The following is a 13381-nucleotide window of genomic DNA, read 5'->3' as shown; positions in this document are numbered from 1 at the left end:
ACATGTAGCCCCACTCCATTCTACAAACCTTCTCCTCATATAAAGCAAACCATCTTCCCACCCACTCTGTCCATCTGACTACCCACAGGACTCACCCAGGTGCCATATCTGGTGGGCTAATGGGATGGGGTGAGAGCAGCCCTCTCTGCTCCCACCACATCAGGCTCTGGCAACAAAATGGCACCTGCTGACATATTTATTTATTTATATTTGGTCACATCTTTTTCAGTAGTAGTTCAAAGTAAATTATATTTAGGTAAACTATGCATTTCCTTGTCCCTGGAGGGCTCACAATCTGATTTTGTACCTATGGCAAAGGAGGGTTAAGTAACTTGTGCAGCAACAGTGGGGCTTGAGCTGGGTACCCCTGGATGTCAACTCTGGTGCTGTAACCATTGGGCTACTCCTCCACTGCACTACTATCACTAGTGATCAGCCTTCCATATAAAGGCCATTTGCCCTTATAAGGAAGACTTACCCCTAAAGACAATCCACAAGAATATCGCTAGGTGTCATTGGCAACATTTTGGAACTTGGAGCCAGATGGAGAGAAAATGGAAAGGAACCACTCCCAGCCCATACTACTAGCTCACAAGGGATGGCCCCCCAAGTATGTACTGAGAGTGATTGGAGGATCAGGGGTGAGGGGAAGGATGATTTGGGGAACTGTGGAAAGGGTTTTATGTCAGGGGAAGAGCATGCGAGAATGGATTGGGAGTTGCTATTGGATGTGGTGATAGGGGGTCAGATTGGAAGGGTGGCAAGATTGGATTTTGGTAGATCAGATCTGGATAATGTAGCTATGCTAAATGATTAGTGCAGAACAGGCCTACTGTCTGCTTCCAGCATCAACAAATAAAATCTACTTTTTAGCGCATAGGTAGAATTCACTAATTCCAAAATTATCGTGGGGCACACTTAAACATTTTAAGCTGTAGCTTAGTAAAATGACCCCTAAGTTTGGCTGAAAGTACAGCACAAATTTAGGAGACTATCAGGCTTATTTTCGAAACAGAAGGATGCCCATCTTTCGACACAAATCGCAAGATGGGCGTCCTTCTCACAGGGTCGCCCAAATCGGTATAATGGAAAGCCGATTTTGGGCGTCCCCAACTGCTTTCCGTCGCGGGGACAACCAAAGTTCCCGGGGGTTTGTCGGAGGCATAGCGAAGGTGGGACTTGGGCATGCCTAACACATGGGCGTCCTCAACCCATAATGGAAAAAAAGGGTGTCCCTGACAAACACTTGGACAACTTTACCTGGTCTTTTTTTTCTTACGACCAAGCCACAAAAAGGTGCTCGAACTGACCAGATGACCACCAGAGGGAATCAGGGATGACCTCCCCTTACTCCCCCAGTGGTCACTAACCCCTTCCCACCCTCAAAAAAAATTTTTTAAATATTTTTTGCCAGCCTCAAATATCATACCCATCTCCATGACAGCAGTATGCAGGTCCCTGGAGCAGTTTTAGCGGGTGCAGTGCATTTCAGGCAGGTGGACCCAGGCCCACCCTCCCCCTACCTGTTACACTTGTGGTGGTAAATGTGAGCCCTTCAAAACCCACCAGAAACCCACTCTACTCACATGTAGGTGCCCCCCTTCACCCATAAGGGCTATGGTAGTGGTGTACAGTTGTGGGGAGTGGGTTTTGGGGGGGGGTTGGGGGGCTCAGCACACAAGGTAAGGGAGCTATATACCTTGGAGCTTTTTCTGAAGTCCACTGCAGTGCCCCCTAGGGTGCCCGGTTGGTGTCCTGGCATGTCAGGGGGACCAGTGCACTACGAATGCTGGCTCCTCCCACGACCAAAGGGCTTGCATTTGGTCGTTTCTGAGATGGGCGTGCTTAGTTTCCATTATCGCCGAAAATCAGAAATGACCAAGTCTAAGGACGACCATCTCTAAGGACAACCTAAATGTTAAGATTTGGGCGTCCCCAACCGTATTATTGAAACGAAAGACGGACGCCCATCTTGTTTCGATAATACGGGTTTCCCCGCCCCTTCACCAGGACGTCCTGTGAGGACATCCTCAGGAAAACTTGGTCGCCCCTTTCAATTATGCCCCTCCAAAGGCCCCTTTTACTAAGTGGCGGGCTTACCGCTTGCTAAACAGGCAGTACCGCTGGGCTACTGCAGCAGCCTGGCGGTACTTCCCACCCCTAGTGCATCGTCATATCCAATGCTACAAAAATATATTTATTTTTGTAGTGCTATAGTGTACTTGGAGGAAATCAGGTAGTGCCGAGTGCTGCCCAATTACCGCCGGGTTAACGTGGGAGCCATTACTGCCACCTCAATGGGTGACAGTAAGGGCTTCTTCTCTGAAATGGCCGCGCAGCAAGTGCTTTACTTGCAGGAAAGAGGGACTTCCCTTATACCAGCTGTAGTAAAAGGGGGCCTTGGCACACGTGAAAAACACACACTGAAGCTAGAGCAGCCCCGCTTTCACGGGAGCTTGGTTAAAGGGGCCTAAACTTAGGTGCATATATTTAGTAGCTCAACATTTTCTGAAAATTGGGCCCTTAAATTTTGCAAAAACCAAGATAGCATAACAGATTGTGGATGATTAAACAAATAACATATATAAGATGGAACATATCCTTACAAGATCTTAAAAACTAGACAAGCAATTTTTAACATAACCCTACCCTCAATTGGGAGCCAAAGCAATCATATCAGCAATGGTGAAACTCTTATCATATTTGCAAGTATGGTATATTAGTCTAGCTATTGAATTGTGAAGTATTCGAAGCTTAGTAAATAATTTTGTAGGACAACCTATATATACACTTTTATAATAGTCAAATTGTGCTAAAACAATAGATTAAATTAAAAGTTTATATTGTTCAAGATGAAAATATAATCTAATTTTTCTTAGATTTTTTTCAGGGGCCTTTTAACTAATTTACATTAGGCATTAGTGAGCTTTTCATGGCATACCATGGGACGTGATTATGTATTCTGTGGTAAGTGGCAAATGTGCGTGCACTAACCACGCACTAAAAAATATTTTTGGAGGGGGTGTGTCAGGGGGTGGAGAGTGGGCAGTAGTGCTCATGCAGTAATTTTTTTAAATGGTTGCATGCTAATGGCAACATTAGCACTTGAATACAAATCAAAAAGGATGAATTAGGAGAACACCAAAAAGTGAACACTCAAAAATACAAAAAATTGTCTCTCTCAACAAATAAGTAAAAAATTATTCACATATTTATTATACAATTATACTTAAAAAAATCTCTTAGCCCCAAAGATACAAAATTCAAAAAAAAGACTGAAATGGCATACTTCATCAGGCTTCATCAGGGTCAAGAAGGGAAAAAGCAGCATAATGAAATACTGCAAGTGGACGTGATTCAGACTCATCATTCAAAAAATGGCACCTGAATGAACAGTGAAACAGGTCCCTTCGGCCAAGGGAGTGTCTGCTTTAGGAGCAACATAAATCTGTGACTGAAGGTGCTTTAAAGTTCAGGGCTGACTTAAAGCTGGTTATGAAGATTGAATTCAGTTTGCTTTGGAATTAAGAAGATTGAAGTTTTTCCTTTTTGGCAAATGGAATTTATTGAATAACACTACCAGCAAGATCAGTGATATCACAAATTATAGACCAGTAGTCTCAATGCCACTATTGACCAAAATGAGGGACGGTCTAGTAACAGAGCAACTAATGAAATACTTGACAAAATTCTCCATTCTTCATAAATCCCAATCAGGTTTCAGACCACAACACAGCACTGAGACAGTCATAACCACCCTGATAATGAAATTCAGAAGCTTAATATGCCAAGGAGAAAACATATTACTACTGATTCAACATGTCAAGTGCATGCGACCTATTAGACCACACCACACTAATGACACTGCTCAACAACATAGGAATCAGTGGTGCAGTGGCAACATGGTTCAATGGCTTCCTAAAGATGTCCAACCAAACATCAGCCTCAAGGATCTCTGAGTACGGGGTACCACAGGGATCGCCAATGTTACCAATACTGTTCAATGTAATGATGGCGCCACTTAGAAAAAAAACTGTAATTAATGGGTTTCAACCCATTTTTATATGCAGACAACATCACCATCTTCATACCTTTCCAAAAGAATATCACAAACACACATGACAAAATAATAAAAAAAAAGGATTGGACCTCATGGAAGAAAGGGCACTTTTTTCCACAGCTTAGTAACTCAGTACAAAAACTTACATTGTGAGCCCTTAAGGGACAGAGAAAATACCTGCATATAAAGTGTACAGCGCTGCATATATCTAGTAGCGCTATAAAAATGATTAGTAGCCAATCATTCTTTACTCACTCAAACTCTCTCTAATAAATATGTGACTAGTAAAATAGTGTTCACTGGAATCAAAATCAATATGCCAAATGCAAAAATATCCCCAAAATGCTCAAAAATAATGTCTACTTTCTAAAATCACTGAAGTCCACTGTAATCAACTTAAGAATCCAGAAATATGAAGAATCCAACACTTATGCTGCATGGTGAAATGGCTTCAAAATGAAAGCTCAAAGTAATGAACCTTGTTTTGATATCTTTCTCAGTAACCTCGGTATCCAAAGCTTCCCCACCATGTGTGCTGATTCATAAAATATCCAGTGGCCAGCTGAAAGCTTCATATAGTGTGGATTTGTTGCATTACTCTCTAATTTGAGAGTTTCTAGTTTTATTAGAATCATTCTTATAAGATGGCAGAGGGTAAAGCTGGCAGAGCAGAGAAGAAAAAAAAAACATTGTTTCCTCATCCATCCTCTCCCCTCCTGTCATTCCACTCTACTGAAGGTACTGCCTACTCCAGATGCTGGCTAATTGAAAATTCCATATGGTAAAGTACTGGATAATGAAACTTTCTCTCTAGTGTGAGTAATTTTGATTGCACTCCCATACTCTGTAAATTTGATCATATTACTCTTTTCTCCATTTTGCGGGTCATTAATGAATATATTAACACTAATCCCAGTGCACATCCCAGAACACTCCATTTTTCACTTTGCTCCATGAGAAAACTGTCCTTTTATTCTTACTGTTTGTTTCCTATCCTTTAATCAGGTGCCACTCCACAATAGTACATAAACTTCTAGCCCAAGACTTTTTAAATTTTCTGAGGAGTTTCTCCTGAAAAGCTTTATCCTTATGCATACAGTAACATCTCCAATTCATGGATCTGACTCATATTTTGGCAGGTGAGCTTTCGGGAGGGATTCCCAAAGCCTTATTATAAGGGAATGATGCATTTTCAATGTTCTTTGATTTTGAATTTTGAAAATATTTCTGGCGTACATGAAGTCAAACTGTGCATGGAGCATCTATCATTCAAGTCAGGCTGTTTTCAAGTTCCAGCCTATTTTACAGAACGCCAGGTGGGTGTGCAGCTGAAACATTTTAATTTTGTTTAGTTCCCAGAGTCTTTTATGAGAATTTTTGTTTTGTTTAGGTTTTATAATTTTTTTTTTATTTTGAGAGCAACAAAATAGTGCACATATTGGAAACTAGTGTGCATTCTTTGCAATTCTGGAGGGTTTGCTGTCATTTCAGGCAAAAAAAAAAAAGATGACATATAAAACAACACAGGAAATTTTATTGACAGTTCTTATTCCGTTTCAAATGAATGCAGCTGCTACTGAATGCTGAGGGGTTGATATCCAAAAAAATTTAACTGGGCAAGAGAGGGTTCTGCTGAGCTGGCAATGCCCAGATATTCAGCAGTATTTAATTGGTTAATGCTTCTGAATATCCCCTCTGACTTCCAAAGCACTAACTGGCTAGATTAGGGATGGTCCAGGAGAGAAGCATGGAGAAGAATTGAGAGATTGTCATAATTTTATCAGTGGCGTTCCTAGGGTGGGGCGGTGGGTGCGGTCCGCCTCGGGTGCACGCCGCTGGGGGGGGGGGGTGCCGCACGCCTGTCTGCTCCACTCATTCCGTGCTCTCTCTGCCTCGGAGCAGGTTACTTCCTGTTCCGGGGCAGAGGGAGAATGGAACAAGCGAAGCAGACAGGCACACGGGACTCCCCCCAGCAGGTAAAAATGTACCCGGGGGGGGGTGTCCTTTCGCCGGGGGAAGGTGTGTCCTCTCGCTGGGGGAAGGTGTGTCCTTTCGCCGGGGGTGGGGGGTCACACTGCACCCGGGGGGGGGGGGGCGCATCGGTGATCCGCCCCGGGTGTCAGCCACCCTAGGAACGCCACTGAATTTTATCCACTGATTTAACCAAGCACCAGTCTCAATATCAGCAAGTACCCAGTTAGTTTCCAGGTTCCCTCACTAACCCAGATGTTCAATGCAGGAGGCCAAACATGCCTCTGGCATTGAATATCCAGGGTTAACTCAGCTGTGAATGGCTTACAAGCCTCTTACCACCATAGACTGAATATCGACTGCTGAGCTTTTTGCAAAATGTATACAGGGCATACATGTGCTTTACTATATGTGAAGCAGAAGCAGGAAGTTTAGAAAAGTACACAAGCAAAAAAAAAGCTCATACAAGCAAGCTTTATCCCAGTTTGCTTTGTTGCATTCTGTCTCAACAAAATGGAAATTTCCCAAAATACATGTTCATTGCCTGCATATTTCAGTTTCTCTTTGTTTATTGTAGATTACTGTGCTCAGTGATATATGAACTACAGGACAGCAAGGGAGTAATTTATTTAACAGTGCCCAAAGGGTGCCTGATATGTACATATTTGCTATATAGAATATTCCAAAAATAACTGGAGAAAATACATTTATTCCTTTATATAATATGTAATATAGGAAAGCTTTATAGGATTCTAGCATAACTTGTATACAAGCATGTACACTCTTCGGGGGTCTTTTAATAAGCCGTCGTAGCATTTTTAGCTCACAGTAGGAATCAGCTGGTGGTAAACACTGAGACACCCATAGGAATAAACAATGCCATTTTTCCCCATAGCCATTCTCTGCTCAGCAAAGCACAAGTGCCTTGTTCTGATACGGGCTCTATGATCAATTTTAAATAGGACCCCATTTTACCAACATATGTTGCCAGATTTTCTACTGACGTAGGTTTACAGGATTGTTGACCCTGAGGCAGGCTCACGTGCCGAAACACGGCCATGTCAGGTCCTAGTTGAGTTGAATCTGTGACTACATTAAAGGTTCTAGATGTTTTAAATTCTGGAAATCCTAGTAGTTTTTTTGCCTCAGTTCCTTATTGCTGTTTCCACATCCCTGAGGTTTTGGATTCTCTCCTCCTTTTGTGTTTTTTTCTCATATTTATAGAATAGCACATAGGTGCATATCTGGCAAGTATACCCATAGGCACACATAAGCTAGTGTTCTGCACATATGTGCACACAACTGGCTTGTAAATTCTATGTTAAAGAAATATTTCCAAAATGAATTTCAGCAGGGAAAACCATAAACCATTCATGCATAACCCCAGCTTCACCACAATGTCTGAAATTGAAGACATCATTAGAATAGAAAAATCTCAAAATTAGTAAGTAATGCAATATAAAAAGGGATTCAGGTGAAGAGCCACAATAGTTTTGACAGGCGTCCACTACTGCTTGATGCATTGTTTTGACCATCATATCATACAACAGCTTCTAAGGGAGCAATTCTAGAACTGGGCCCCATAATTTAGGTGCCTCAATGCAGTGCACCAAGGGGGTCTGTTAAAATGGCACACTAGCATTTTTAGCACACTCTATAAATTAGCATGTACTAAATGCTGATACCCACTATCCCCTGGATTCTATATAGCACACCTAGAATTCTGTGCCAAAATCTGAGCATATTCTATAACAACGCATATAACTTAATTGGCTTAACAAGCTAATCAACATCGATAACAGGTCTTAACAAGCAATAATGAGCACTAATTGGCAATAATTAGAATTTACATGCACAACTTGCTAAGCTTATTCTGTAACACCTAAATGCGCCTAAATTCTAATGTGTGCAGCCAAAAAGCGGCACGGTTATGGGCAGGGTAATTGACATTTCATGGGCATTCCAACATTTATGCACGCTGTTTTAGAATATGCCCCAGTGTGCCTAAATCCACGTGCCAGCATTTACGCCACATTTGCCTTGGTGTAAACGGATGCATGTAGTTTTAGGCGCTGTGGTATCAACTAAGCATATTCTATATACCATGCCTAACTCTAGGCACTGCCTACAAAATACCCTTAGGCAGAAATCTTTACCACATGGATTCATGTTCAAGTGTACAGCGCTGTGTACGTCTAGTAGCACTATAGAAATGATAAGTAGTACCAGTAGTTTTTCAGGTGCCCTATATAGAATCTAGCCCTATATTCCTATGGGCTTCTTAGTGTTTTGTGCATGCTAATTTTTACCATGTGCTAAAAATACTAATGCTCCTTTGTGAAAGGGGCCCTAACTATTAATTCTAGAATGGAATCTAGGCACCCAGATTCTGTTATAGTCAACATCAGTGTGCATATATTCAGCTGCACCCACTTATGTCATGCCTATAGCAGGGATAAATGAGCATGCCTAAATGTGCTACTTAAGCATGCAACGTACAGTATGCTATACATTGTGCACATCAGTGTGAAACATACCCATGCTCCACCCAGGGCCGTCGAGAAGGGGGGGCAGGGGGGACAAAATTCCCCGGGCCTCCAAGGGGGGTCCGGCGCCGCAGTCCCCTCCACCCACCCCCCCTCTGTTCACCACCTGGCCGGGCCCCCCTGAATTCAAATCATAGCGCCTCACCTCGACCTTGCTCCGTGTGAAAGAAGCGCAGCAGCGGCAGTCTGCAGATCGCCTCCCTTCGGGCATTCCCTCCCTGTGTCCCGCCCTCCCTGTGTCCCGCCCTCGTCTGATGCAACTTGCGCGTTGGCGGGACACAGGGAGGGAAGGCCCGAAGGGAGGGAATCTGAAGACTGCCGCTGCTGCGCTTCTTTCACACGGAGCAAGGTCGAGGTAAGGCGCTATGATTTGAATTCAGGGGGGCCCGGTCCGGTGGTGGACGGAGGGGGGCGGCGATGACCTCGGGGGGGGGGGGGGCAGTGGTGGCGGGGGAGGGGCCCCGGGGCGGCCTTGCCCCGTGCCAGGCCCAGTCTCTCGGTGTGACCCTGGTTCCACCCATTCTCTGCACTCATGTACGCTCCCCAATTGTGCATTACAGGCTGGATTCAGTAAATGGCACTCACAATTTGGCACATTCTTTATAGAATCACACTGCCAATTTCAACGCCTAACTCTAGGTGTCAGACTTACACCTGCCGAAACCTGGTGTAAATGCTGGCACCCAAGGTAGACATGCTGAGGCCATATTCTATAATTACATGTGCAACTTTTCAGGATACCCCTGACACGCCCATGGTCATGCCTCCTTTTAAGTTATGCATCCTGCCACCAGATGTGCATGCAAATTTTAATGAGTGCCAATAAGGTCAATAATTGGTGGTTAACACACCATTATTGATAGATAAGGACTTGTTACTAAATTAATTTGTGTGCAAATAAATCTGGGGCTATATGCACATGTGTGATAATATTCGATAACACGCATGCACAAAATGCAACTAGCTTTAGGCCAGTGGTTCTCAACCCATTCCTCGGGGCATACCCATCCAGTTGGGGTTTCAAGGTATCCGCAATCAATATGCATGTGAGAGATCAAGGAGATAGATTTGCATGCACTATCTCATGCATATTTATTGTGCTGTAGAAAGACCCGCTATAGAATGATGGAGTAAAAGTACAAACGGGGCATCTCGGATCATAAACCACTGAGTTCTGGGTCCCTTAGACTGATGCAAGAAAATTGGTTCAACTGCATAGCTAAAACATCCGTCTTGTGTCTGAAAAGCAGTTACCACACTGGGAGAGGAAAAGAAAAAAACTTGAATGCACTGTTACAAACACTTATCACCCGACCTAAATAACAGGTATCTAAGCAAATCTTTACAGAGTGGAACATGTTTATTTCATCATTCATTGTTTGATAGGAATTAAAGTATTACGGGTTTAGGAAGGCGTTGTGTAAGATTTTACATAATTACAAGTTTTGGCTTTGGAGAGATGTGCAGAAAACTATTTCAGACTCATCTATCCATAGGCAATGGCGAAACATTTTCCCTGATATTATGTGCTATTAATAGAGTATGGGGGGTGTTTCTGGGAGTAAGGTTGCAGCAGTGACTGGCAATGCTGTAGTTCTTCTTCATACGTTTTTGTTAAGATCGATAAGATGAAATACACCCGGAGAAGCGCTTTACAGTCATAAGAAACTTTCTAGCGCCCTCTCCAGAACATTGCAGGCTTCACCTTCAAGTTTATCCGGACAGTTACTTTTCCAAGTTTATCCGGACAGTTACTTTGACCGTCAAAGACCAGTGTTCCGTTCTTAACAGTATTTCTGCCTCACTGTGCGAGTTAACCCGCGGTGGTCATTTTAATCATAAAAGAACATACAAACTTCTAGGCTTCAGGTGGAATCAGATGGAAAAACTCCCAGGAACCCTCCACACCCTGGAGGAACAGCAGGGACGAGCATGCAAGAAATAGAATGCAATTGAGTGGAGAGGGAGGGGGGGGGGGGGGGGAGGGGTCACCTTCAATGGCAAAATTTGAAACAACATTGTAATTCCGATTTTTCTGAGAAACATTTAGCTGTGAAGAAGCCCCGCATCATATTATACTCCTGCACACACTGCCTTTAAAAATGATCTTACAAAGCTCACGTGGGATTCATAAAACTCTGTGCACTTTTATATTGTCAGGATGCATGTATATAAAAACGAATATATCTCACAGCACTCCATCCAAGGAAATATGATCTCAATGTTCCGTTGGAAAAAAAAATAAACAGACACACAACTGTTTACCTGATCGATTCATGTTAAAGAAGGGGCGAAATTGTCCTGAACATTATGAAGCCTGAAATCATTGACTTTCTTGAAATATAAAAACTAACTTCTAATGTTTCTGTATATTGTCCTTCATCTTATGGTCGTGACAAAAAAAAAAATAAACAAAATCCTGAAGTAGACGATTGGTCAGTGCGGCAGGGCCTTTGATTCTGGCAACCTGGACTCCAGTCCCACTGCAGCTCCTGGTGATCTAGGGCAAGTCACTTAACCCTCCTTTGTCCCAGGTACCAAAACTTAGATTGTCGAACCCTCTCGGGATAAAGTACCTGCGTATAATGTGTCCCAGCGCTGCCTAGTGGAGGAGTAGCGGACTCTGATCCTGGGGAACTGGGTTCAATTCCCACTGCAGCTCCTTGTGACTCTGGGCAAGTCACTTAACCCTCCATTGTCCCAGGTACAAATAAGTACCTGTATACAATATGTAAACCGCTTTGAATGTAGTTGGAAAAACCACAGAAAAGGCGGTATGTTAAGTCCCCCTCCCCCCCCCCCCCCCCGTACATCCAGTAGCGCTATAGAAGTGATTAGTAGTAATATACAGCAGCTCTCAGTTTCTGAATAAGCAGCACATGACCTTTGCTTTTATATTATTGATGAGTATGGTGAGTTTTGTTTTAAATTGGCCACAACCATATCTACATCTCGCCTAATGCTTGGGATCATATGACATTTGAAATAGAAGCAGTGTGGCCAATGCTACTAGACCCCAGGAACTAAAGTGGGGATGCAGAGTATGAAGGGATAGATGAAAAGATAGGGGGGGGGGTGTATGGACATCAATAGCGTTGCTCAGTGGAGCTACTAGGCAGAAGATCATATCTGCTGTTATAAATGACGGCTCCCGGGGGATAATAGTTAACGTCTGGTTCAGCTGCGTTCAAGGGCACCATGCAGTGAGCCTGCTCGTCCTGCTCCGGTTTGGTGGTGGCAGTGAACGGGCGCATGTTGGTGAGGGAGGGCGAGGTGATTCTCCAGAAGAGGTTTTTCAAAGCTTTCCTGAACTCCCTCCTCATCAGGCAGTACAGAATCGGGTTGAGACAGCTGTTGGAGTGAGCCAGGCACACGCTAACAGGGAAAAAATACGCCTGACTAGTGTAAAATTCGTAGCTGAAATGAACCACGTTTAGTTTGATTAAGATCCCCCAAGCCGTTAAAGCCTGATTGGGGAGCCAGCAGACAAAAAAGGACAAGACCACGATAGTCACCGATTTAGTCACTTTAGACCTTCTCTTGGTCGTGGAAGTACATACGTTTTTGTCCGAGATAAAGCGGATCAGCATCAGATAACAGATGGTGATGATCACCACAGGGATCAGGAAACCCAGCAAGACCTTCTGAGTGTGGTAAAGCCCCAGCCAGAACTGGGCCTTCTCGTTGTCGAAGGGAAACTTAACTAGGCACAGCACTTCATTGGACACCGTTGATGCTGTAGAAAAGACAGCGCTGGGCAGGGATGCCAGGACGGCAGAGACCCAGACGAGGGCACTCACCCATTTGGCAGAACATCCGATTGGTCTCCTTTTGCTTTTCAGGGCAGACGCTACGGAGTAGTACCGCGCTACGCTCATTGCAGTAAGGAAGAAAACGCTAGCATACATATTCATAGCGGTCACATAGGACACTATCTTGCACATGGTGTCTCCAAACAGCCATGCAAAGTCCAGGGCATTTTCCACCGCCCAGAAAGGAAGAGTCAATACGAACTGGAAGTCCGTCACTGCTAGAATGGTCACAAAAAGATTGATCGGTGATTTTTTCCACCCTTGCTTGATTTTCATGAGATACAGGACAAGCAAGTTACCGACCAGTCCCAGGGCGCACACCACGGAATACACAAGGGAAATAATGATCCGGACAATCGCAAAGCTGTCTCCGTAACCCTCAGGTTTTTCATAGTTGAAAAAGTCCTGCAGAGACTCGTTAGTTCTGTTGATGAAATGCTTTTCTAAGAACGAATTCGGCAGCATCCCAAATAAGTCTCTTCGCTCTGTTTCTTGCATGCTTGATGCTATGGAGCAGTAACTGTGGTTGCAGATGCCGTCCATCCCATGGTCCAGAAAATCAGGGCACTTTTGCTTCGGGGTTATAATATGCAAGGGGAGCAAAAAAAACAAACAAACAAAAAAACTAGCAAACCAGCCGTCCAGTGTCCTTTGGAAGTAGTAAGAAACCCGTGACAGCAGACGTCTGTCTTCCCCAAGCAATAGATGGCAGCTTGCCTGGTAAATGTGACAGCTGAGTTATTTTATAATCTCCAAAAATCAAGTTTGCTCCGTGTCAATGCACACTGTAGAAAGCGCGGGTCTACCTTGATAAAACGGAGGCTACTGCTTTTGACAGGAGAGCATGAGGAGAGACAATAACCCCTCTGGCTTGTGCATTGGCTTTACTGAAACAAGCTTCACTTTTCAGCTGTCTTTGCTTTTTGAAAAGAGGTAGTCTTGCTTCCAGTTGAACTGTTTCGGGAGTACTTCAATCCTTTTATATTTCTCAT

General features: G+C 43.7%; 1 protein-coding gene across 1 annotated transcript; it reads right to left on the bottom strand.

The window, feature by feature from the left end:
• Positions 1–11663: 11663 nt before the first annotated feature.
• On the bottom strand, positions 11664–12932 carry RXFP3 (relaxin family peptide receptor 3). Its single transcript, XM_030192124.1, has one exon. The coding sequence runs from the start codon at positions 12930–12932 to the stop codon at positions 11664–11666; it is 1269 nt and encodes a 422-aa protein (XP_030047984.1).
• Positions 12933–13381: the final 449 nt, after the last annotated feature.

The sequence above is a fragment of the Microcaecilia unicolor genome, chromosome 2 (genome assembly GCF_901765095.1).
Source record: "Microcaecilia unicolor chromosome 2, aMicUni1.1, whole genome shotgun sequence".
Taxonomy (NCBI): Eukaryota; Metazoa; Chordata; class Amphibia; order Gymnophiona; family Siphonopidae; genus Microcaecilia; species Microcaecilia unicolor.
Note: the sequence above shows the minus strand (reverse complement) of the source record. Positions and strands in the feature narration are given on the sequence as shown.

Excerpts from the sequence above, each read along its gene's own strand:
- RXFP3 (XM_030192124.1), bottom strand. The coding sequence starts at position 12,932 with ATGGACGGCATCTGCAACCACAGTTACTGCTCCATAGCATCAAGCATG.